At 59.4% G+C, this 26,048-nt stretch overlaps 1 protein-coding gene across 1 annotated transcript; it reads left to right on the top strand.

Annotated features, from left to right (window-relative positions):
* TMEM201 (transmembrane protein 201) lies at positions 1–26,048 on the top strand. Its single transcript, XM_005544851.5, has 11 exons — positions 1–247; positions 7,043–7,163; positions 8,004–8,198; positions 9,591–9,767; positions 12,268–12,620; positions 13,234–13,437; positions 18,649–18,881; positions 21,146–21,217; positions 21,806–22,105; positions 23,056–23,193; positions 24,244–26,048. The coding sequence occupies exons 1-11, from the start codon at positions 135–137 to the stop codon at positions 24,339–24,341; spliced, it is 2,004 nt and encodes a 667-aa protein (XP_005544908.2). The 5' UTR covers positions 1–134; the 3' UTR covers positions 24,342–26,048.

Genomic DNA, 26,048 nt, shown 5'->3' with positions numbered 1-26,048 from the left:
AAAGCGGCGAAGGTCACGGCGCGAGGTGGCGCGCGCCGCCTCCCCGCGTTCCGCCTGCGGCCCGCGGCCCCGGCGTTGCCGCCTCCTGCCCGCCTGCCAGCCTGCCGGCCTGCCGTCCCTCCACGCGGAGAGCCATGGAGGGAGTGAGCGCGCTGCTCGCCCGCTGCCCCACGGCCGGCCTGGCCGGCGGCCTGGGGGTCACGGCGTGCGCCGCGGCCGGCGTGCTGCTCTACCGGATCGCACGGAGGTGAGTGCACGGCTTGGCCCCACGCGGCCCTCGGCGCCGCCCGCCGGGCCCGCCCCCGCGCCGCCCCGGCCCGCTGCCCGCCTCCGCGCCGCCTTGGCCCGCTGCCCTCCTTGGCCCGGACCTGGCCTGCCCGCGGGCGTGTGGAGACCCCCCAGCGCGCGCCGCCGCCCCCCGAAACCGGGTTGGGACTGCAGTCGGGAAGCGGCTGCGGAGTCAGGGGGGCGGCGGGGACTCCGGGAACGTGGGGTGCGGGCGGGAGCGCGGCGCGGGGCCCACAAACTTCCTCCGGGAGCCGCGCGGGGCTGGAGCCGGTGCGCGCGGGCCGCCCCTGCCCTCAGCCCGGTGCTGGGCCCCGGTGTACAGCGATGCTGGCGATCGCGGCTGGCGCTTGCCACTCGGCATGTGACGTCCCAGGTGTTTTTCTACACGCCTCACATCCGCGCGTTTCAGAGCCACAGCCCCTGCTTCCACTAGAGCAGCTGAGGGACAGGGAGGCTGAGTAAATTGCTGTTAACGAGAGGAATCATGGTTTGAGCCCATGGAGCCTGTAGGGCAGATCCCTAGAATGGGCTGCCTCCCAGAGGTGGGCAAGGCCTGAGATGCCTCAAAACAGTTCATGACGGGCCGGGCCACCCTCATCCCTGCCCCACTCACGGGCCATGTGGGCTCCCGTGTTCAGATCCGGCCTCTTTCATCGGCCTCCATCGCCAGGCATAAAAGCTTAGTGGCCTCTTGCTTCAGCAGAGCCTCGCAGGTTTCTCCACCTGATCCACCTTTCCAGAGAGCAGGGGGGAAATTGGGGTTGTGAGAACATCCTAGAAAGAGTGGATGGGTTTGCAGCATTCAGCAAGGGATGCAGGGAGCTCACACCCTTAAGTAAAAGGGGAGAAGGGACTTGCCCACTCAGCGGCAGAGCTGGGGTTTGAACCCTGACCGTCTGGCTGGTCTGTGTGTTCTTCCTTAACCCATACCGGTGCTGCTTCTCTCCTCCAGGGGGAAGACAGGGAAAAAGAAGTACAGGCGGTTGAGTCGCAGAGGCTTCCCAGAGGAGGAAGGGATGGGAGGGACATCAGCTGTGTCTGGAGGATCAGCCAGATGTGACTAAGGAGGGTAGCTGGGGACTGAGTGACCCCAGCCCAGGGGTCCCTGACAACCCAAGTCTCTCCGTGTCAGTTTCTGCTGGATTCTGGAAGCCGGGCATCTGCAGGACCAGCTTGTCCAAGCCGGTGGTTTTATACCCAGGGGACTGAGGTCCAGAGACCTCAGGTGATTTGCTTAGATTCCCAGAGCATGTTGCCAGCTGAGCTGGTCCAGCACCCGGTGTTCTTCCTGGACGAGGCTGCCTCTCAGCTAAGCCAGGATGAGGGGTGTTGCCCCAAGGATCAGAGCCTGGGCAAGGGGATAGTCTCCCAGCCACACAGCACCTCTGTTGTAATTATGGAGGCTGGGCTTGGACTGGGTGGCTCACTGTGCCGCACACTGCGGCTGTCCTCAGGGGTCCTGTCTCCCCTTCCTGCCCTGCTGGCCACAGCGCTCCATCTCCTGAAACAAGAGTCTGGGGCCTTGAAGAGGTATTGGGCTAGCTGGTGCCAGGGGAACTAGGAGGGTGCCTGGAAGTCCTTTCACGCCCCTGACAACACCAGTGGGTCATGGTGTGGCATTGGGACCCTTGCTGTTGATTGGGCCGAGAAGGGCCAGCCTTTCCCAGGATGCTTTCAGATGTCCTCACAGAGCACTGGGTTTCACCTGGAGGTCATAAATTGGCCATTGTCACGATTCAGAAGCCAGACCAACCTAGCAAGAAGTTGAGCCTTCCTCCGAGAAGGAGAGTGCTGTGACAGCGAGGAACCAAACATTGACTCTGGCTGCAGTGTGGGTTTTGAATGACCCTCGGGAGGGCATGTAAGGAGAGCTGTTTTTGGAAGGCGACTTGGCTGGGTGGGTGTTTGCAGGCTCAGCATAGAGATGGCAGAGAGGAAGATGTAGAGGGAGCGGGCAGGTCAGCCCCACCTTGTGCTTTAGGACTGGCTGAGGCACCTGGGAAGGAGGCTGCTCCTCTGAAGGACTGAGTCCTCCCACAGCCTCAGTCAGGGCCTGTCCTGGCTTCCCCACGCATGGAGTCCTCTTGCTCCCATGATTGTTACTGGTGGGAGCAGCTGATGGCTGGAAGCACAGCACACTGTCTCCTCATGAAACCGCCAGGGCGGGCCGTACTGTTCTCCCATTTTACAGATGAGGAAACCAGAGCTTGGGGAAGTTGGGCTACCTGCCCCACATTACCCGGCTGTTAAATGGCAGGCCCCTGCCTTGCACCAGAACTTCAGCTGTCAGCCCAGCTTCAACCTCCAGGTGCTCACGGAGCCCCTTGGCTGCTTCTCTGCACCCATGGGAAGACACCATGGTCAGCGCAGATGCCCCAATTTCACTTCCCCGTGTCCAGGCCATTGGGAAGGCTGTGACTTTTAGGCCTCCCTGTGCCCTGGACGCTGCTGCTCGGGCGCCTGTCCTCAGCCCTCTTCAAACGATGCCCAGGATCCATGCTCTGCCAGCACATCCCTGCACACACCACCGTCCCGCCTCCGGGGCTTTGTTGATGTTTACTGGGATTGTCTCCTTTCTAGTGTTTGGGGACAAAGAGGATGCAGCCTCCCAGAGGAACGCAGCAGAGCCTCATTCTGGAAGTCAGAGTCCACTGTACCCCTCCCGTTTCCAGGCTCACCCCTCCCACTCACTGTCCTGCTGCTGCGCGCTCTCCCTGAGCGACCGCCGCACCCTGGGCACACATTGGGTGGTCCCCTCCCTCTGCCATCTGCCCTGCTGGTGAGCACAGCTGTGTTTCAGGGCGACCGCAGATGCCCCGCTTATTGGCCTCTGTCCTGTGGCATCTGTCACCAGCTGCCCTGGGAGGTCGTCGTTCTTGTCTTGCTCATGTTTGCATCTCCGCCAGCCTAGCGTGGTTCTTGCTTAACTGATGGGATGTTCTGCTCACACCAGGCTGGGGTCTGACCCTAGAATGGTGGATTGGGGTGTTTTCCATCCTGGTGGTGGAGTTACTGCTGTGGATTCAAGTCTGTTTTGCTTGGAGATGGGCAGTGCTAAGTTCTGAGTTGCATTTTGATGCTGCTGTCGCTGAAGCCCAGGAGGCCTCTTCTCTGGTCCTTCTGGTTCAGTGACACACAGTGTTGCCCACCTAAGCAGGAAATGCAGGCGAGGAGCTGCTTGGGAGGCTGGCCTCTGGCTCCCTGGGCCCCTGAGGGAACCTGACTCTTACAGTCTTTCCAACCCCCCGCTGGGGCCAGCACGTAGCGTCCAAGGTCCCGAGCAATGTACTAGGCCCCTGTCTGAGGAGGTGGTGATTTCCCAGGGCTGGGCAGAGACTCCGGGAGATGGCCAGCCTGCTACAGCCACTGAGCTCCCCAGGGCAGGGACCAGGCCCCATCCAGTGCCCCCTCTAGCAGGTGCCCCCTCCCTGGCACATTCCTAGGCTGAGGACCCAGTGCTGGGCTCACACCTAGAACAGAGCCCCTCCCACCTGCAGGGAATAGTGAGGCGTCCCGCAGGAGCTTTGTTTTAGTACATGTCCGTGCTCAGGGCACTGGAGTGGTGTCATCATTAAGGACACGTGCCCGTCTTGTTTTCCCTCAGGGTGTATGTTGGGCTTGTGGACGGGGCAGGTACAGAGCGTGCAGCTGCTCTAGCTTTTTCTGAGGGACCCATATCCCTCCAGGCTTCCTCAGGCTTCCCAGGGGCTCAGCATCAAGCTAGCAGGAGCTGGGTGAGTGGCCTCCAGGCCCTCGTGTCCACCCATCCAATGGGAGCTATAGGGCCAGCTGCTGTCCCCCCAGAGCTGGGACCGTTATGGACAGGGGCAGCCCCTCCAGGCCCGAGCTCCCCTCTTGCTTGTGTTGCAGGGACATTCTGTCATGTCACCTCAAACCTTGTACACCAACTGTGGTTTGTCCCAGAGTCAAGGATGGAGGTTGTTAGCTTACAGAAGAGAAGTGAGCTGAGGGGTTTATCAGGGAAACTTGGGGGCGTCTCCCAGAGCAAAAACAGGGTCCAGTCTAGGCTGGCTCAGAAGAGATCGGCCCAGATGCTGCCTCAACAGGCTGGGCAGAGGCACGCATAGGCCAGGAGCCAGGACTGCCCCCACCTGTGTGGGGACCTTCTCCGAGCTGTGGACAGTGTTTCGCATGAGGTCATGTGTCTGACGCCGCCACGCTGGCGCCTGGGGGACCTGCAGTTCATGCCCAGCTCCCCATCGCCCCCTGGCCTACCTGCCCCTCGGGACTTTTCAGGGCTTGCCCCCAAAGGCACTGTGGGAAAGGACCCCCTAGCAGGTAGGGCCCGCCTGGCCAAAGTGGGTGGCAGCTGCTCTGGCCATGAGAGAGCCCACCCTCAACTCTGGCAGGGATTACCCAGGGCTGAGAGTGACCGGAGTTAGAGCTGCTGGCCCCAGGGACAAGGGCTAATCCCTTGCCTCCCCCGTCCCCTTCCAGGCCGGCTCATTCTAGATCAGTGGAGCCATTTCCCTAGCAACAGAGCTGGAGATTCAGAATGGAAACATGACTTCCTGGGGTGGGCGGGGCTTCATGGCAGGCGCCCTGGACAGAAGCCACAGCCCCTGCTCAGCTGTCATTGGTCCCCCAGGCAGGCTCAAGGGTTGACCTTCCTTTTCAAACAGGGTAAGAGAGCCGAGGGGCCCTTCATGGGGACAGGAAGCCCATCACCCAAAGGCAGTTGGGTGCAGTGCCTTGTCCCGGCACCGGGCTCTGGGGTATGGGGTCACACAAGCAGGTCATCACCCATCAGGATACGCCCCTGTGCACAGTTACAAAGAAGCCTGTAAAACAGGTAGTAATTAGCACAGAGAAAGCCACGTGCTTAGTTGCCCGGGAGTGCTAGATGCGGGCACCGCAGCAGAGCAGGTCTCCACACGCCCCAGAGCGAGTCTCCTGCCCTGGCTGTTTGTGTAGTTGGCGCCCGGTGGCGCTGTCCTAATGTCGAGCACTGAGCGCCTCTCTGCATTCTCCTTGAGGATCCTCACAGTGGCCTCTCCTGAGGCAGGGATGCTCAGCAGCCCCCTTTGACAGGTGAGGGATGAGACGGCGGCCCTAGAAGGCAGAGCTGCTCTCCGAGGCTGTGCCTGTTGCCGTGCTGCCTGCCTAGCTGGCTGGCCCCGTTTTGTCGCTGGTCCGCAGGCCTTGCCCACTGTCTCCGTGCTGTTGACAAGATGTAGCGGTCCTTGTCCTCTGTGAGGGCTCGGGCCTGTGCTGGGGCAGGGGGTGTGGGGTGAGAAGGGTGTGGGCCGAGGCTGCTGATGGAGATCCCAGCTGCCCTTGTGGGCCCCGGGCCTTCCCCGCAGGGCCTGGTCCCATCTCCCCTTCTCTCCCAAGCCTCCCCACCCTCAGTGTAACTTGGATTTTTTGGGTACGTACTCTAGGCCAGGCACTGTTAAGTGCATCCCACGAGTAGTCCCTTGTGGGGGAGGTGCTTTTGTCCCCAACTGACAGGTGATCAGACATCTCCCTTCATCTGCCCCTGGTCAGAAGCGGGTGGAGGGGAGGGCCGGGCAGCAGCAGTGGTGTCAGAAGCGGGAGCCCTGCTTCCCAGGGCCCAGCCTCCGGCCTCTGGCCAGCCCGATGGGTTAGGGGCAGAGCTGGCACTTTGCTGAGCACAACACTTTTCTGTCTTGTGTCACTGCATCCTTGCAGCATGCAGAAGCCAGGGTCATGTGGACACTGAGGCTGAGAGCACGGGAACTTCCCGGGGCTCCGTCGTCCTTTCTCTGAGCAGTACCTCAGGATGAAAGGCCAGAGGGCCATGCTCTCTGGTCCTGTGGACAAGGGGGGCCATCTGTGCAGGAAGTGGCTGCCCACTTTGGCAGGGGCCTAAGCGGTGTCCTTGAGCTGGAGGTGGCCCATGGGGGAGAGGTGGGGAGTCGGAGCAGCAAAGCTGGGGCCCCAGGGCTCCCACAGCTGCTGCCTGTCACCCACATTGTTTCTGGATTCCTGGAACTGGGGGGGTTTGTTGGGCAGTGGCGGTCTCTCTCCCTACCCCTCCCCAGGCCCCCAGTGTCCCACAGCCAATGAGGAGGGTAGAGGGGGGCCCAGAGCATAGATCCCACAGTGTCTGGGCTGGGATTATCCCGAGGCCCCACCTGTCACCACACGTGTAGCCAGCAAGGGCCACTGTCCCCTCCACCAGAGAGGGTTGGCCCCAGACTGGGCAGCTGTCACTTGCTCCCTCCCCTCAGCCTCCTTGGCTCTCACATCCTGGGACTTTCTCTCTCTGGAGCACAGGAGGCCCCTTTCAATCTGGAATATCCCTGGGGCGCACCCTTTCTGCAGCCCAGGATCGAGGACCTCGTATGGGAGGGGTGGTCCTAGAACCTGGTCCCAGTCAGCCCTGTGGTTTGGCCAGCCCTGACTCCTGTTGCCCTCCATGTGAGCCCCAGGTCACCAGGAGCTGGTGGCCCAGGGTCCCCATGTGGCTGCACTGGAGCCTAGGGATCTGGTGAGGCCCCAGCTGGCCTCCTTGAAGACTGAGAAGCCCAGGTTGGCCGTGGCCTCCCTGTCCGGTCCTCCTGGGTGGACGCAGCTGCACCCAGTCTGTGTTTCTCTCCTTCAGAGCCCTTGTTCCTCCTGTCAGCCTGGGGCGAGCACGTCCAGCTTTGCGTCCCCAGATCCCACTCCCAGCACCTTTTCCCTGGTGGCCCTGGGGCAGGGCATGGAGATCCCTCTCCAGCAGGTGCTGGGGTCTTCCAGGCCGACCCGCTCTTTCCTTGGTCCACAGGATGAAGCCAACGCACACGATGGTCAACTGCTGGTTCTGCAACCAGGATACGCTGGTGCCCTATGGGAACCGCAACTGCTGGGACTGTCCCCACTGCGAGCAGTACAACGGCTTCCAGGAGGTGTGGGTCACAGGCAGGCGGGTGGGTGGGCTCGTGGGGGTGGGGATCCTGAGATTGCACCTTGAGACCACCTGGTGTCCCTGCCCTGCCCCGGGGCTAGTGGGCCCCACACCCTGTCCTCTCCAAGCCCTGAGTGTAGTGTGTCATGTACATTGTCTCACTCAATTCTCACCACTGCCCTGGTGCTGTCCCCTCACTTGAGGAACCCGGCGCAGGGAGCCATGGCAATTTGTCCAAGGTTATCCCACTAAAAGTGGCAGATTTCGGGTTCACACCCAGGTCTTTCTGGCTCTGCGTCTCATTCTCTGTACTATATCAGGGCTAGCAAACCTTTTCTGCAAAGGGCCAGATAGTATTTTCAGCTTTGGAAGCCATTTGGTCTCTGTCACAACTGCTAACCCTGCTGAGCCACTGTGGATAATACAAGAGTGACTTAGCCGGCCGGTGTTCCAGCGAAACTGAACTGCAGAAATAGGCAGCCCCTCCACGGGCCACAGTGTGCCGCCCCCTGGACTAGACCGGGCTTTGCAGACTGAGCTCCGAGAGGGCGGGGCTCTGAGGACAGAGGCTGGCTAGAGGTGTGTGGGTGGGCGGCGGGCTGCAGGCCCTGCTCTGTGCTCGGGCTAGGTGGCCTTTGGGTTCCATGGAGATGTCTTGAGAAGAAAAGCAGCTGCTGTTGTGTGCAAAAAAATAAAAAAGAATGGAGATGTTTGAGATCTACTGTCACTTGCCTGGAGCAGGCCCCCAGGGATATCACCAAGCCTGAGCAGGCTGGGAAGGCCTGCCCACCCATTGGTAAGGGGCTCCCCACCGACCTCAAGTCCCACCTCTATCCCGCAGAATGGTGACTACAACAAGCCGATCCCCGCCCAGTACATGGAGCACCTGAACCACGTGGTGAGCAGCGCGCCCAGCCTGCGCGACCCCTCGCAGCCGCAGCAGTGGGTGAGCAGCCAAGTCCTGCTGTGCAAGAGGTGCAACCACCACCAGACCACCAAGATCAAGCAGCTGGCCGCCTTCGCTCCCCGCGAGGAGGTGAGGCCGGGTTGGGAGGGGAGGGGCCCTGGCTGGGGCTGGGGGTGCTTAGAGCAGCGGGGGGAGAGGCACGTGCAGGGTGCTGGCTCTGGGCCTCTGGCCCCTGCTCTGCTAGACAGCGGCTTTTCTGTCCAGAGTGCCCAAAGGGGCCCCTCATCCTGGCCGCTGCCAGCACATTCCAGGATGTGTTAGTTCTTCCATCCCCCGTTGGAGCTGAGCTGCTTCTCCCCGTGTCTTACGGTCACTGCTCTCTGGGTTCCAGGCCTAGGAACACCGTGGAAACCTCAGCACCTGCCAGTCCAGAGGAATTTGTCCCTGGGCAGAGGGAGGAAGGGACCTTGGGCTCCAGGTGGGGCTCTTTTGAACCCACTCTGTCCTGTTTCTCTGAATCAGCCTTGCCTGCTGGTGGCCCTGACAGTCTGCTGTGGGGTTGGTGGAGGATGCCACTGGCTTCTGGGAGGTGGAGGAAGCTAGACATTGCTGAGAGGCTTGGCATTAGGAGCTGGGCTGAGCCGGGAGCCTTGCCTCGCCTGTGCCCTCCGTGAAGTCCAGGAGCCTTGCTTACCGGCTGCTCCTTCCTGCCCTCGGCCAGCCCAGGGGGTCCTGTCACCTCAAGAGGCAGGTCCCAGCTGGGGCCCAGAGACACGGGCTTTCCTGGGGTCCAGTCTGGGAGGGAGGGAGAACAGAGGTGAACTCAGGCCAAGGCAGGGATGGGGAACCTGCGGGAAGGGGAAGGCGGGGTGACTTGGCAGCCAGGCAGCTTTTTCGGCATGCTTGGTCCCAGCAAGGGATCACACTCCTCACCCTCCCGGCCCTGCAGGCCAGAACATTTGCTCCCTCAGAAACGGGGGGAGAGTCGCAGTGCTGCACATCTGAGGGGTGGGAGGAGGGGACTTGTCTTCTGGGCTATTCCAGAAGCCGAAAGAAACCTTCAGCTGCCACAAAGAGACAGGCCTGGCCAGGGATTCTCTAGCATTTAAGGGGAAGGGCAGGCACCACAGTCTGGGTTGTCCATCTGCCCCAGTCCAGGCAGTGTCAGCCCGCAGCCACCTTCCCCCATGTTCACCCACCTTCTTGGAGCTCTGCATCTGGGGAGCAGACCCTGAGCTCCTGGCCTGCAGGTGCATCCCTGGAGCAACAGAACCTTGTTAGTGTCCCCATCACTTGTGGGCCCTGCCCTGGATTGGCTCTCACTCCCAGTAGCCCACATGGCTATACACAGTGGGCATTTGTCCTGTTGGGCAGAGGGGAAGCAGGTTCAGAGTGGGGTCGACTTGCCCCGATCATCCCCTACTAAGTGGCAGGTCAGGATCTGATTCCACGTCTGACCTGTAAGACGGAGGCAGCTCAGCCACCCCTGCAGATGCCGAGCCTATTCCCCCCACCCCGCAGGGCAGGTATGACGAGGAGGTCGAGGTGTACCGGCATCACCTGGAGCAGATGTACAAGCTGTGCCGGCCATGCCAAGCAGCCGTGGAGTACTACATCAAGCACCAGAACCGCCAGCTGCGCGCCCTGCTGCTCAGCCACCAGTTCAAGCGCCGGGAGGCCGACCAGACCCACGCACAGGTGAGAGGCAGCATCCACAGGGCGCGGGTGGGGGCGTTGAGTTTGTTCAGGAAACCCTCCCAGGAGACAGGGCCCCAGTGACCAGAGGGTAGCTCTTCAGAGCTGAGCCGCTTTATTTTTACTTATTTTTATTTTATTTTATTTTATTTTATTTTTGAGATGAAGTTTTGCTGGGATCACAGGCACGCACCACCACGTCTGGCTAATTTTGTATTTTTAGTAGAAACGGGGTTTCTCCATGTTGGTCAGGCTGGTCTCAAACTCCCAACCTCTGATGATCCACCTGCGTTGGCCTCCCAAGGTGCTGGGATTACAGGTGTGAGCCACTGCACCTGGCCTTTTTTTTTTTTTTCTTTCCCAAACAGAGTCTCGTTCTATCACCCGGACTGGAGTGCAGTGGCACAATCTCGGCTCACTACAACCTTGCCTCCCGGGTTCAAGCGATTCTCCCATCTCAGCCTCCCAAGTAGCTGGGATTACAGGCAACTGCTGTCATGCCCAGCTAATTTTTGTGTTTTTGTAGAGATGGGGTTTCACCATGTTGGCCAGACTGGTCTTGAACTCCTGACCTCAGGTGATCCTCCTACCTCGGCCTCCTGAAGTGCTGGGATTACAAGCCTGAGCCACCACACCCAGCCTTTTATTTATTTTTAATTTTTTTTTTTTTTTTTTGAGACACAGTTTTGCACTGGTATCCAGGCTGGAGTGCAGTGGCGTGATCTCGGCTCACTGCAACCTCCTCCTCCTGGGTTCCAGCGATTCTCCTGCCTCAGCCTCCTGAGTAGCTAGGATTATAGGCACGTATTACCACAGCTGACTAATACTTGTATTTTAGTAGAGATGGGGTTTCACCATATTGCTCAGGCTGGTCTTGAACTCCCGACATCAAATGATCCACCAGCCTTGGCCTCCCAAAGTACTGGGATTACAGGCGTGAGCCACCACACTCAGCCTCCAAATAACTGTTTCCATCCTTTTGTCAAGTTCTCACCAAAAATTCCTATTGTGATTTTCTTTATTTTTATTTTTTTATGTTTTTTGAGACGGAGTTTCGCTCTGTCCCCCAGGCTGGAGTGCAGTGATGTGATGTCGGCTTGCTGCAAGCTCTGCCTCCTGGGTTCACACCATTCTCCTTCCTCAGCCTCCCAAGTAGCTGGGACTACAGGCGCCTGCCACCACATCCAGCTAATTTTTTTTTGTATTTTTAGTAGAGATGGGGTTTCACCGTGTTAACCAGGATGGTCTCGATCTGACCTCGTGATCCGCCCATCTCAGCCTCCCAAAGTGCTGGGCATACCCGGCCCCATTGTGATTTTAATTGGAACTGACATAAATGGACAGATAACTGTGGCAAAAGTTAACCTTAAAAGTACAGTAGTAAGTTATTCAGACCAGGAACAAGGTAGTCAGAATGAGAACCAAAAGCTCCAGGACAGGGTCCACCTGGTGTGCTGCTGTGCAGACATGTGGCAGGGCAGAGGTGGCATGGCTGTGTCCCAGCTACAGACTGGAAACCATATACCAATCAGACCCAGGTCACATCTAGGGACACAAAGGGGTGGATAGGAGTTTCTTTGTGGGGGTAGATTTTACTACTTAACCTCCATATCTGATTTTTTAAACAACCAGAATATTCTATCAACTGAGTACTATGATAAAAATTAGTTTTAGCCGAATGGTCCTGGGCTTAAATCCTGGAGCCACTGCATACCAAGTATGGGCTTTATACGTGGCCCTGTGCAGTTTCTCGGCCTCCCTGAGTGTGGTTTCCACAGCTATAAACGGGTCCAGGACTTTGGAGTGCACCACCAAGGCTGCGAGGAAGACGAATGCAAATGCCAGGAAAGTGCTGAGAAACAGCGGGGCCACCCCAAAACCCATGCTCAGATACGTACATAACAGACGCATGGTGATACCAGTCACTGTCCCGGGACACCCACCCTGGCTAACGACATGCAGGGGACTGGGGAGCGGGGTAGGGAGGTGGCCCGATGGGCATGTTGCTTCCCCAAAGTAAAGGGGCTCAACTTGTCCGGGTGTGGTGGCTCATGCCTGTAATCCCACCACTTTGGGAGGCCAAGGCTGGTGGATCACCTGTGGTCAGGAGTTCAAGACCAGCCTGGCCAACATGGTAAAACCCCGTCTCTACAAAACAAAATACAAAAATTAGCTGGGTGTGGTGGTGGGCACCTGTAATCCCATCTACTGGGGAGACTGGGGCAGGAGAATCGCTTGAACCTGGGAGGAAGAGGTTGCAGTGAGCCAAAATAAGGTCTCTACAATATGGAAAGATTTCTTTAAACGGAGAGTGTGGTAGAGCAGCGCTCCTCCCCACCCAGAAGGGAGGCGGGCCAGTGGAACTCAGTGGTGAGTTTTTGAACCAAGCGCAGGATGTGTGGGAATGTGGGTCTGGCCGGAACCCCTCAAAGAGTGACACCAGTGATGGCTGGGGGTGGCTCCCTGGCCATCTCACTAACCTGCCTCTCTTCCTCCTCTGCAGAGCTTCTGCTCCTCCACCGTGAAGTCCCCAGTCCAGGTCATCCTGCTGCGTGCCCTCGCCTTCCTGGCCTGCGCCTTCCTACTGACCACCACACTGTATGGGGCCAGCGACCCCTTCGCCCCGGGCACCACTGTGCCCCTGGCCCTGCCACCTGGTGGCAATGGCTCGGCCACACCTGACAATGGCACTGCCCCTGGGGCCGAGGGCTGGCGGCAGCTGCTGGGACTGCTCCCCGAGCACATGGCGGAGAAGCTGTGGGAGGCCTGGGCCTTCGGACAGAGCCACCAGACGGGCGTCGTGGCACTGGGCCTGCTCACCTGCTTGCTGGCAATGCTGCTGGCTGGCCGCATCAGGTGTGCATGGGGCTGGGAATTGACAGGTGGGGGACTGTGTGCTGGATTACTGTCTAGGGTGGGGGCCAAGAGACCCCATTGGGTGCACAGCCCTAGGCTGAACTCCACTATGTCGCTGGTACAAGCCCAGGGACTGGGAGTCATAGGTGAGGTGAGGCGGCACAGCAGACGCCCTCTGAGCCAGCCCTCTGCACACCCGCTGTGAGCTGGGCCCAGTCGCCTCGTCTCTCCTCCTCGGGCTCTGTTAAGTCAGGATAATGATAACCACCTGCCTCCTGGGTTGTGGGGCTTACGTGGGAGGCTCTGGAGTTCCCTGAGTGGAAGCGTGTCCTGTGAGTGCCGTGTCCCCGTTGCCCCTCCTCACCGACTCGGAGGAATTTTCCTTAGCCCTGTTACAGGCTGGAACCTAGAGGCCAAGGAGAAACACTGAGCCACCTGCTCGGAGCCGGGCAGCGTGTGAGTGTGAGGGGTTCTGAGCCCGCGCTCTCTCCTGGCTCTGGACTCTCTGAGCAGGGCCAGGGATAGACAGAGGAGGCAGAGGAGGCAGGAAGGAAGGCATGGACCCAGGAGGTCTTGTCCTCCCCTGGGGTGACCCCACTGCTTTCCCTTTCAGGCTCCGGAGGATCGACGCCTTCTGCACCTGCCTGTGGGCCCTGCTGCTGGGGCTGCACCTGGCTGAGCAGCACCTACAGGCCGCCCCGCCCAGCTGGCTGGACACGCTCAAGTTCAGCACCACATCTTTGTGCTGCCTGGTTGGCTTCACAGCGGCTGTGGCCACAAGGAAGGCGACGGGCCCGCGGAGGTTCCGGCCCCGAAGGTCAGAGAAGCAGCCGTGACTGCGGGGGGAGGACACGCGATGCTCAGGCCCAGGCTTTGCCCGGTCCGAAGCGGGCCCCTCTCTGTCCTGCCCTTTTTCACCTGCTCACGCCCTCCCACCCCCACCCTACAGCCCCAGGTCCTGGCCCAGTCCCTCCACTGCCTCGAAGAGTCAGTCTGCCCAGCCTTTTCCTTTCCGGCACCACCAGCCATCCCCGAGTGCCCTGTAGCCACTCACCACTGCTGCCACCTCTCTGGCCAATGGCCCTTTCACTGGCCTGGTGACTGGAACGTGGGCATCACCCACACAGGCTCTGACCCGTGGCTTCCTGCTGGTAGCTCCAGGCACCCCCATCTCACAATGCCGTTTCCTGGCTCTGACACTGTTGAGTGAGGAGCCTGGTCCTGTCTGGTGGTGACAGGGGCTGCAGGCTGGGCCCCTGGCATGCCCTAACCATGCAACAGAGTGAGGCTGGGGCAGCACAGAGCCCCCACCTGGCCCCTGAGGAGCACCTGCGGTCTGTCCCCTTGGTCCTGCTTGTGGCTGGACCGGCCCTGCAGGAGATGGTGGAGCCGTCAAGGAGGCAGGGCTGCTGCTCTGTGTCTGCTGCTCGGCCTCTTGCTCCGAGACCCTCCCGAGTCCCTGGGAATGGAGAGTGCAGTTCTCGGGCCCAGCCTGGCCTTCGCTAGGAGTTTGGGGAGTGAGACCCTGCCTGAGATGGGCAGTAGGAGCCTGTGTTGACCTTGGGGAATCTGAGCTTTTCCAAGGGTAAGGGACCCAGGGTATGCAGGCCTTCAGTGACATCAGGTTGTTGTCATCCTCTCCCTCCCTGGCCTGTCACGAGCTTCCCCAGGCCCTGGCAGTGGCTCTTGGATGCTGCCGAGGCACCTGCTCGCCATGACCCAGCCTCACTCTGCCCTCCAACTTAGGTGAGGGGGCAGCCCACAGACCTGCTGCTCAGTAGCAGGGCCTGGCCAGGTCCCTGCTGTTCCCAGCCTCAGTTTACCATCTATGAAATGAGAGGGACCCCTCTCCAGAGCCCTTGGGTGCCAGCCTTAGTGGGTGTGGGGATCACATGAGGTGGCTCATGAGGACACGCTCTGGAAGTCGAGGGGCTGCCACGTGCAGAGGAAGTTCCCGGCCTGGGGGCTTCATCCAGGGGTCCCAGTCAAGAGTGGCCCGAGGCCATCCTCCGCCAGGCATGTTCCCTCTGGCTGCCCACTCCCTCGGGGCCCGCATGTCCTGCCACTCGCCACTCTGAGCACGAGCTCACCTTCCAGATGTGGCCAGGGTGTGCCAGCTCCTCTCTCCTGTGTGTTGGAACCCGGGGAGGCAAGAGCAGATCACAGGTGCATGAGGGTTACACCCGCCAGCTGGTCTGCTGGGATGGGAGTGGGGGGCGGGTGCCAGGCCTCACTGCTGTGAATCTGCCACGCCGGGGGTCCTGGAGGTTGCCCTACCTCAGTGATTGGGTAGCAACTCACACCTCACCCAACTTCACGAGTAAGGAGCCCAGATGCGTCGGGAGACCCTCAGGGGCTTCTGTGGCCTCTGTGCCCGATGACCTGTGGGGCTTCAGACAAGGCCTCAGCATTACTGGGCTCAGCTTGTTCTGTGTGGAGTGTGAGGTGAGGAAACCCCTCTGAAAATATGTCGATGGGGCCACACTTCCCACTGGTTCTGCAGTGAGGAGTGGGGCTGGGTGAGCCGAAGCGGCCCCCAGTGGTGTCTGCCTGAGGGGCAGGGAACCACCTGCCTGTCCACTCACGCCGCCTCCACCCCACAAAGAGCCCGTCTGAGAGAAGGACGTGGCGGAGCCAGGATGAGACAGCGTCCTGTCGGCTGGCCATGCTGTTGCTTGCGTCTCGAATCTTCAGTTCTCGAGGAAGTGTTGACAGTGTGATGCTAATTTCTGCTTTTCTTGGCATTGGGTAGAAGCAGGACATCTGTGTGTATGTGTGTATTTAAATTAGATTATTTATAATAACCAGAGCCAGCCCTCGCACTGGCCAGGATCCTCCTGCCGACTGATGTCGCTCCTGCCCTCTGCCGGGGTCCGGAACGCCATCTCAGGAGGTAGCTCTCAGCAGAGTGAGGATTCCTGCTTTTTTTAGAGTTTTGTGTGACTTTCTAAATTATCCATCTATCCCTTAAAGTTTCACTATGTGGAGAAAATTCCAGCACTTTTGAGTGTTGTGGCAACAACCGAGGGAGTGCAGGCATCACTGTGTTGTGGCTTGTTGACTGGGAATGTCACCCCTGCCAGGGAACTCCTCCTCAGAGGGGACGTGGGACGGCCATCAGACCTTCCAGGGTCCAGGTGGGGTCATCCCGGTAACAGGTGACCGTCTCTGAGACATAAGCGAGGTAGATTCGGCCATCCTCACTCTCAGACTTGGGGTCCCCACCCAGGCCAAGCAGACTCCCTGTACCCCTTGCCTGGGAGCAAACCACCAGGACGCAGTCTCCACGCCGCACCTGCCGCGCCCCGCCCTGCCCTGCCCAGGAAGGAACCTGTGACCTTTCTGTCTGTGACTGTTGCCGAGTCTCTGTCTCGTGTCGTAGAATTGTGGATAATTGTCTAGTGACCCTTTCATCACTGTAACCATTGCGCCTGGCCTAGATGTCGTGTTTTGGATGCTGTGTTTTCAATAAATGCCTCTGGGGCCCTGCTTTTACCCGCTGGCGTCAGGTGCCGCGTCTTTCTTCTTTTCTTTCTTTCAGAAGGGCTCTGTGCCAGGGCTGGGGTGGGCAGCTGCGTTTGGGGTACAGACACGTCCACAGGAGTCAGGTTTGGGAGTCAGTGACAATGACACCAGCTGGCTTAGGGGGCCCAGCTCACCTCGCTCGCCTTTGCTCGATCGTATTTTTTCCATCTAAATAAACTGCTGCTTAAAACGTGGTCTCTCTCCTTCCACTCCTGACGTGGGCTGGGATTGGGTCGGAGAAGACCAGACATCTCCCCTTGTTATCAGATGAGTGTATCCGTGCCGGCACTCCCCAGCCAGCATCCAGGCCTGATCCTGGCCTCTTAATCCCTCTCTCAGACATGGTTTGACGGCACAGGGCAGTCGGGGGGCCTCTCACCAAAGGAAATGTCAGCACCTTTGGAGTTCTCCAGGGTCCAACAGATTGGGCTCCTTTAGCTGGGGGAGGCTCGCTGCGGCCCCCGTACAGAGCCCAGCCCCTCATGCCCAGCCCTGCGAGCGATTTACGAGGTCTTGCTCGTTGAGTGATGTTCCCACATATCACAGTGAGGGGGTCAAACTGCCAAGGAACTCCCCACAGCACCATCTTCAGTGGCACCAAACTGGGAACAACAGCACCTGTGCCAGGTAGCCAGGAGATTCAGCTTTGTAGGACTGAGGCAGCCCCGGGGGGTGTGAGCAGGAGCTGGGAAGACTGGGGACGCACTGGCAAGACCCAGCCGCTCCTGCTGGAGGTGACCCCTCGGGGCCAGGAGCTGCGGGGCCCAGCCGACCACCTCATACTCACAACACACTAGGACCCTTCTTTCATGCGTCCCCCAACGGTACTCGCAGGTCACTGGGAGACCTGGTCACCCTTGGCTGACTCTTGGCTATATCTGTGCTGCCGGCCAGGGTAGGCACAGGAAACCCAGTGTGGAGCCCTGCTGCCATCTGCTGGGGGCGCTGCTCGAGGCCAGAGCCCTGCCCCACAAGCTCCCTCCCATGGAGGGTCATGCCCTAAGGTCCCAGTCACACCTTCACTGCCCCTGCCTGAGGGTGCCCTCAGGGTCATTCCCTGAAGTCGCTGCGCGGTCCTGCCAAATGGAATCACAGTTCTAACATGACAACACAAAATCTCATCTTCTGTGTAGAGGTGGAGCCTTCCCTGGAGTCTTGAGGGCAAAGCAGCGGGCATTGGGCCTGGGAAGCACAGGTCAGTGGGCAGAGCAAGGGTGTGTCCAGTCCTGCTGTCCAGGCCTTTCCCCAGGGTCCCGAGCTCAGCTGCCTTGATGCCCAATTCCCCAAACATGGCCTCGCCTTTGGTTCCGAAGTCCCGGTGACCTCCTGGTACCTTGGAAGGCATTAGAAAGGTTACATGATTCTCTGGGAAGTCAACAGGTGGCCTCACACTTTCCTTATAAAACTTTATTTTAGAGGGAAAGTAGCTGGGAGGTTGGTGGCGTGCGGCTTGGCTAGCAATCCCCGAGCATTCAGTCGTGATGGGCACAGGTCCCTTAGCCAGCTCCCGGCTCCTGCAGGGCCTGGGCCAGCTTGCCCGCTCACCAGCACGTTGTCCGCTGGGCTCCTTTGTCCCTTGGCACCGAGGTAAGGCTGGACCCCCGGAGCTCCGTCCAGACGGTGGACTAATGTATTAACTGCCTCTGTCCCTCTCTTCCCTCTGTAATTGGGTGCCTTAATCAGAAGCATGGTTGATGTTCTGGCGTGGGGCCATCGGGTCCTGCTGTGTGATTTGTACCATCTCGAGTTAAAGAGACACTGTCACCTTCCGTCTTTCAGGCAGCCTTGCGGTCGTTGACGGGTCTCTTGTAAGTTTGGTTTTGGCGTTTTCCCGTGAGAGCCCTTCTGGGGGATTCCAAGGCCTGGCTGCCCCCCAGTTCTGCTCTACCAGGAGCTTCAGAGGAGTTTCCAGAGTGCAAGGCCAGAGCGCAGGAGGCAGCCTCCTAAGGGCAGAGCTGTGGGAGAACTTCCAGGAATCATGCCTGGAAACAGAGGGTGCCCAGAGCCGTGCTGGGGCCTGACTTCCTGTGATCCAGGCCCGTCTGGGAGATGAGCCAGGGTGTCCCTGAGCCCGGCCGCTCTGTGGGGAGGCTCGGCACAGAACAAGAAGTGGCAAGGAGTCCAAGTCCATTAACCTTCATTGAGTGCCTGGCACAGGGCTGGGCATTTTTGCTTCAAGGCGAAAGGGTTGGCATGAGGTTGGCAAGGGCGACAGTGTCACTTTAATACCGAGACTCGTAGTGGAGATAGTTTGCTGTGAGTCAAGGGGTAGGAGGGGGCATGCGGGGAGGGCCGGGTCTTGCTGGCACCTCCCAGCCACCCGCTCCTAATGGCGTGAATGCGGTCGGATTGCTTTTCTGCTTTCACTAACGCACGCCTTCTCTGGGACCCCAACTGAGGCCCCCACCTTGCACCGTGGGAGAGGGGTGGGACCCACAGAAAGGCGGCCTCCAGGACCTCCCGCTGACCCTCTTCTTGTCCCGTGCCTGACGGGCCCTTGCAGGTTCCTCCCAGGAGACTCTGCCAGCCTCTTCCCTACCAGCCCCAGCCTGGCCATCCCTCACCCGAGTGTCGGAGGCTCTCCAGCGTCTCTGTTCATCCCCAGCCCGCCCAGCTTCCTGCCCCTTGCCAACCAGCAGCTCTTCCAGTCTCCTCGACGGGCCTCACCCTCCTCATTGCCCGGCCGCCTCAGCCGGGCTCTCTCTCTGGGAACCATACCCTCTCTGACTCGAGCAGGTAAGGGCTGCCCAGGCATTGGCAGACAGGGCTGGGGGCAGCTGGGACGGAACTGTGGGTGGGCACATAGTGTAGGGAGGGCCGGTTAGTGTTCCTGCTACAGAGACAGGCAGAATGGAGCTTTGAGCCTCAGTTTCCCCTCAAAGAAATGGGGCTAGCTAGGAATAGGTGGCTCATGCCTTTAATCCCAGCACTTTGGGAGGCCAAGGTGGGAGGATGGCTCGAGGCTGGGAGTTCAAGACCAGCCTGGGCAACATAGGGAGACGCTGTCTCTACAAAAAAGGTGTTTTAATTAACTGGGCATGATGTCGTGCGCCTGTAGTGCCAGCTATTTAGGCTGAGGTGGGAGGATCACTTGAACCCAGGAGTTGGTAGCCGCAGTGAGCTATGATCACACCACTGCTCTCCACCATGGGCAACAAAGCAAGACCCTGTCAAAAAAATAAAAATAAAGTGCCCAGAATTGCCACATCATCTGGGAACCCCAGCATGGCCCCTTAGTCCCAGCTCTGGTGACATGACCTTGGGTAAATGTGTGCGCCGTGCTGTGCCCTAATCTTTTCCTCTAAAATTGCAACATGCCCCTCAGCAAATGGGGCCACTGCAGTTATTCTAGGGGAGGAGATGCTGATAACAGCCAAGGCCCTCTCCTGTCATGCGGTTAAAGGGCAGGCCATTTTGCGCACACGCCGAGGTTTATATTAGGATGCTTTTGCTTTTCCCCTAAGCAGAGATACCCCCGTTTTCAGGGCACCCCAGCCTGGTGGCACTTGAATGGAACTTGGGGTGGGAGGCGCCAGGAGCAGCCCTGCCCTGGGCCTGAGCACTCCGAGTAAACTGTGCACACTGGCCGAGGCGGTGGAGCTCAGGGACTGCTGTGTCAAGCCCCTTGGGAGGGGAGCGTGGCAATCCCAGGGCCAGTTCCGGCCTCTGAGGCAGGGCCTCCCGCGGATAGAGAAGAACAGGCAATCTGCCTGTTGAGGCTGAAGGCAGGGACACAGTAGCGGCCTGTCTGAGGTGGCAGCAGAGGTCTGTGGGGCGCAAGCTTGTCTTGGAGTGTCCGGTGACAGATGGGACCCCAGTCTCCATTGCCAGGGTGGTTGGGGGGAGGAACCTGGTCTCCATCGCCAGAGGGTGGGTCGGCGGAAGGAGTTCCTGCAGGGCTTTGGCTCACGTCTTCAGAGACCCGCTGGAGAGCGCTCAGGTGCTGTGGCCAGAATCCAGCTTGCTGTCTCCCTGTCTGTCCTCAGTCTGCTGCTCTGCTGCTCTGCCGCACGCCTCATCCCTGTGTCCTGCAGCGCATGCCCAGCAGGAAAACGGCCTCTCCCAGCATCCATAGAATGGGTTCCAGAAGGACCCTGGGTGGCGTGCTGGGCTCTTGTGACCACCCTTATCCAGCCTATGCCCTGGCCTGGTGAGGGGAGGGTTATCTGCGTGCTGCAACAGACCCTTCAGAGCCTGCAGGTGGCAACAGGACACGAGGCAGGCAGTCGCCTCGTCCCACATTCAGCTCTCAGCCAGCCACTTGGAATTGGGGCCCCTGCCCTTGGGGCGCATGCACCTGATTTAGGAAAAGGCAGCGTGGTCGGTGCTACCTGGGTTCGAGAGCGCAGGCAGGCAGAGCCTGCGATTAGTGGAGAAAGTGGGACTAGATGGCTGGAAAAGCTGGCCCTTGTGTGGGAAGAAGAGCATGGATTGAGGAGTGGACAATATGCCTGGTGCTGACTCTTCTCACCACCTGCCATGAGCCATGAGCCTCGGTGTGTGTGTGTGTGTGTGTGTGATACGGAGTCTCACTCTGTCGCCCAGGCTGGAGTGCAGTAGCGCCATCTCGGCTCACTGCAACCTCCTGGGTTCAAGTGATTCTCCTGCCTCAGCCTCCTGGGTAGCTGGGATTACAGGCACCCCGCCACCACACCCGGCTAATTTTTTTGTATTTTCAGTAGAGATGGGGTTTCACCATATTAGCCAGGATGGTCTCGATCTCCTGACCTCGTGATCTGCCCACCTCAGCCTCCCAAAGTGCTAGGATTACAGGCATGAGCCATCATGCCCAGCCAGAGCCTCGGTTTCTTTATCTGCAAAAAGGGAATGTGCCCAGCACCCCTCAGATGGCAGTCCAAGGGATCCGGGAGCACCTGTGTTTTCATGAAAGCACATTTGTAAAGAGCAAAGGCTGGATTGGGATTTCACCAGAGCCTTTGTGGGGGCCTCTGCCCGTAGCCCACAGGCCTGATGTGTTGTCTGCTTCTCTCTGTCTCCAGACTCCGGCTATCTGTTCAGCGGTAGCCGCCCACCGTCTCAGATGTCTCGATCTGGGGAGTTTCCCGTTTCAGGTGAGGAGGACGGAGAGCTAAGGGGGGACGGGGCAGCGTGAGGCCCGGGCGTTCCAGAGCACAGTGGTTTGTGTGAGCTTTGGGGTCAGACAGGCCTCAGGTGTGTGTTCACATCTCAGCCCTGGGCAAGTGACCCTGTGCCTCAGTTTCCACCTGCGTGACATGGGAATGGCAGTCGCTAGGATCAGATGGTACCATGCTGCTCTGCCATCCTCAGCAGTGGTCATGGCTGGAGTTGGTGCACCAGGTGTCAGCTGGCAGCAGGGCCTTGGGTGAGCTGGCCTTGTGGCTCCAGGGTTTGCTGCTCTCTGGCCTTGCTCTCAGCGGATGGTGCCCGGGGCTTTGGATGGGAATCAAGGGCAGGAGGTCGTGGCTGAGGCTCCAGGATCTCTCCCCTCCCTCAGGTGCCTGGTAGCGGGCAGCCCCCTCCTCCCTCAGCTGTGCAGCAGGACCTCCCCCTGCCCCCAGTCTCTGCACCTTTCCTTTCTTCCCGGGTTAATAGAAGAAAGCCCCCAGAAATGAAATAGTGCATCGTAGCGTTGCGGTGACAAGAGCCCACGTTCATATCATCTTCCTCCCTCCCTCCAGATTACTTTTCTCTGCTGTCGGGGAGCTGCCCCTCCTCCCCACTCCCTTCCCCAGCGCCCTCCGTGGCTGGCTCGGTGGCCTCCAGCTCCGGCTCTCTGCGCCACCGCAGGCCCCTCATCAGCCCTGCCCGGCTCAACCTGAAGGGACAGAAGCTGCTGCTGTTCCCATCACCCCCTGGAGAGGCCCCCACCACGCCTAGCAGCTCAGATGAGCACTCTCCTCACAACGGCAGCCTCTTCACCATGGAGCCGCCCAAGGTTCCCCGGAAGCCGCCCCTGCAGGACATGAAGCACGCCCTGGGTACGGCCTTCTGAGCGCCCCAAGGTGCCGCGGGAGGGCCTCTGCTGCCAAGAGGCCTGGCTGTGCAGCGGTGGGGGGGCTCATCCTTGCTCTGACTCCAGTGTGTGCCTTCCTGCCCTGGAGCTCTAGGCACCCCATTGTGGCTCTCATGACTCAAACCCTCTGGGACATTGCCCTCTACTGGCTGATTTCAGTTTCTCCTTTTGCAATTGACCTTCAGGGTCTTCTGTTCCTTGGAACTGATCGAAAATACATCACGCATTGCCAGGTGCGTGTGGTCACAGATAGTTTCACTCAAATGGTGCTGTACTGCAAAGCATTTAAAATTTTTAAAGTTAGCCCCCAACCTTCAAAACCTACAACTTTCACATGAATTTGTAGATTTCCTTTTTTTTTTTTTTTTTTTTTTTTTTTGAGATGGAGTCTCACTCTGTCACCCAGGCTGGAGTGCAGTGGCGTGATCTTGGCTCACTGCAACCTCCTCCTCCAGGGTTCAAGAGATTCTCCTACCTCAGCCTCCCAAGTAGCTGGGACTACAGGTGCACACCACCATGCCCAGCTCATTTTTGTATTTTTAGTAGAGATGGGATTTCACCATGTTTCCCAGGCTGGTCTTGAACTCCTGGCCTCAAGTGACCCACCCACTTTGGCTTCCCAAAGTGCTGGGATCACAGGCGTGGGCCACTGCACCCAGCCTCGAATGTTTAGATTTCCTGTGTCTCTTACAATGTCAGAGATCTGGTCACCTTGGCCCTGAATACTGGCAGACAGAGGTGGCACGACAGTGGGGCAAGGACCTGGCCCCCCACTGTCCAGGGTGGATGAGTGGCTTGGGACAGGCTGGCTCACCACTTCTGACAACTGTCCTTAGAGTGGAAGTGCAGCTGCCCCACGTCTGTCCCTGGGGGGAGCCGTGAGCGCCACTGAGATGCACACCCTTCTCTTTGCAGACCTGAGATCCAAGCTGGAAAGAGGCAGTGCCTGCAGCAACCACTCCATCAAGAAAGAGGACGACTCTTCCCAGTCATCCACCTGTGTGGTAGACACCACCACCAGGGGCTGCTCGGAGGAGGCTGCCACTTGGAGAGGTCTGCACCCTGAGGTGTGGGAGGGGAGGGGGGCAGGCACGCATCCAAAGCCACCATCTCCCCCTGGTGGGTCCAGAGCGCTGACAGAATCTTCCAGGACATTGCAGTCCCTGAGTGGCCAACGAGTAACCCACCTGGCGCCTCTGAATCCAGGATCAGGGACTCAGTAGACGGCACTCCCACCGTCGGGGTTTGGGCCCAGATCTGCACTATTCCAGTGGCTTCTGGCCCCGGGCAGCTGTTTAAATTAACTGAATTGAAATTAAATCAAGTTTGAAATATTGTTCCTGAGCTGCACTAGCCATATTTCAGGTGCTCAGTAGGCACCTGTGGCCCGTGGCTGCCATCCTGGCTGGAAGTGCCCAGAGAGCCTGGGCACACCGGGACCACATCACGCTGGGGCTGTAGCCCGCACCAGGTGCCGAGCTGCCTGGCTCAGATCCCAGGTTCTCTGCTCACTGACCCCGGGCTCAGGGGCAAGAGACCAGGTCATCAATCCACGTTGTCACTCCCCGGGTGGGGAGGGGGTGTGTATTCAGGGAGACGGATGGATCAGCAAGCAGGGCTTTTCCTGGGCAGATCATTTTGCACTGACTCCCGAAGCCAGTGCTGCCCCAGACTGCAGGGTGGCCCGGCAGCTTGGGGGCTTGGTGAGGACGCAGGCTGCGGCAGGCGGACCTGAGTTGGCTGCTTATTCCCTCGGAGGCCTGGACGGGTGCTCCTGTCCCCAGCCCCCCATGTCCTCGTCTGTAAAGTGGCCGTTGTGGTCACTGCCTCATCGCCCAGGCCCCAGCTCATGACAGCCCAGCCCACGGCCTTCCTGGTGGCTCAGGGTTATGAAAAGCTGTGCCTTCACGGAGGCAGGGATGGGGGATCTTTCCTGCTAGGGAAGCCTTTGGCCAAGAGAATTGGGGGTGAGCCTCACCAGCCTCGGGGAGCACCCTGGGCAGAGCCTTGAGCTCCCCACAAACTGCATGCTCTGGGGAGCTGTTCAGCTGCACAGCGACCTCACCCACACACACGTTTTGACGGGGTCTCTCTGCTTTGCAGGTCGTTTCGGCCCCTCCCTGGTCCGGGGCCTGCTGGCCGTGAGCTTGGCCGCCAATGCCCTCTTCACCTCGGCGTTTCTGTACCAGAGCCTGCGCTGACCCACTATTGGAGCCCCTCGGAGGGGAGCAACCCGGTGCCTGTTGCTTCACCACTGCCGGCCTCAGGACCCTCCCTGGAGGGGCTGCCGCCTCTGCCCTCATCTCCAGGGCCTTGACCTCACTGGACTGTGACTGTCCTCAGGACACCTGCCCCTCCTCACCTAACGGACTGCAGGGCTGAGTGTGTGTCTGGGATCACACTCTCTGCCGCCCACCTCCTTGGCTGACATCGGCTGTGTTTGGTGCTGACACTCTGATCCCGAAGCCAGGGAGCCCCAAGGGGCTGCATGACCCTGGGGTGCCCCACACCGTTCAGCCCTGCCTGACAGGGACGCCAGTACTACTGTAACTGCAGCAGGAGCTGCCCGGCCTGCCTTCCGGCCCCACGCCCACAGGCGTGGTCACATCTTTGTACTGTACTCCCCTGTCCCACCTGGGGCGACCTCAGAGCCCCACTAAGCTGAAGGCCCCCTGGGGGAGAGGGAAGCATGGTCCTTGTCATCTGCCCTGTCTTGCCCCTTCCTGTGGAGTGGGCAGAAGGGTGCCCGGGATCCTCAGAGCTCCCAGGTCTGAGCAGCCAAACGCCCAGCGCAAGCCCCTGCTCCACCCTCCCCTGCCAGATGCCCCCCGCTTTGTGACCTCTGTTGACCTTCCAGGAAGCAGTCCCATTACCCTGAGAACGCAGAGAGCCCTGGCCCGCCTCGCCCTGTGTTTCCTTCAGCTGCGCATGGAACTGCAGGGCAGGCTCACGGGGGCCTTCAGATCTCAGATGAGACTGCACCCCTTCGCTCACCCTCCTGGGCACCTGCCTCCCTTCAGCCCCGAAGAGTCCCATCTTCCCCTGGTTCTCCTGCCCACTCCCCTGCTGGGGCTCCTTCCTGGCGCTGAGGAGGGACCCTCCCGATGCTGTGAGGCAGAGAGGAGGGACTGTGCGCCCGTGGCTCTCAGAGCCCCCCCGCCGTCCTGCCCTGGGCCTCGGACACGGGCCTGGGGCAGCGCGTGTCTGCTGGTCGTGTGCTTTTGCCAGTTGGAGAAGAATCAGCTGCCTCAGTGGATTCTGAGACTCACTGTGGGGCGGGAGGAAGGGTCTTCACTCTGCCATTCAGGGATAAAGTTTAATTTTATTTTTCTACACATTTTGCCAGGTCAGGCATTTTGCTAGTAAGCAGGATGCCCCCAACTCTCCCTGCCATGGAGGATTCATTTTTTTAAGCTTTGGGTGCTTTTTTAATACTTTTTTTTAACGTGGGGAAGGAGCTTGCTCTGACGTCACCCTCCTCTCCCCTGACTCCTATCCTGAGAGCTGTGGATGCTGCCTCCTGCCCTGCCTACCCCTGAAACATGAGGGACGGGGGCCCCAGGACAGCGTCAGGACCTTCGAGTCCAGCTGCCCGCAATGGTTCCAACTCGGAGGCAGCGCTTCACGGTCCCCATTTTTGTATAGTGGGCGTGTGTGTCAAGGTTTTTTATTTTTTGCTTAACCAAACTCCATTCCCAAATGCCCTTCCTCTCTGGCTCTGAGGGCGTGCCCTCAGCCAGGCAGCCTGGCCTCTCCTGCCCAGACCTGTGGTCCCAGCATCCCCCAGAGCCAGGGTACAGGCCCGGCGGGAGGGGGTGTTATGTTTTAGTTCAAACAGAAAACACAACCTTATTTTTCTTCACAAAAGCAAAAAAGGAAACCAAAAACGATACAGCCTTTGAATGATG

Source organism: Macaca fascicularis, chromosome 1 (genome assembly GCF_037993035.2).
Source record: "Macaca fascicularis isolate 582-1 chromosome 1, T2T-MFA8v1.1".
Taxonomy (NCBI): Eukaryota; Metazoa; Chordata; class Mammalia; order Primates; family Cercopithecidae; genus Macaca; species Macaca fascicularis.
Note: the sequence above shows the minus strand (reverse complement) of the source record. Positions and strands in the feature narration are given on the sequence as shown.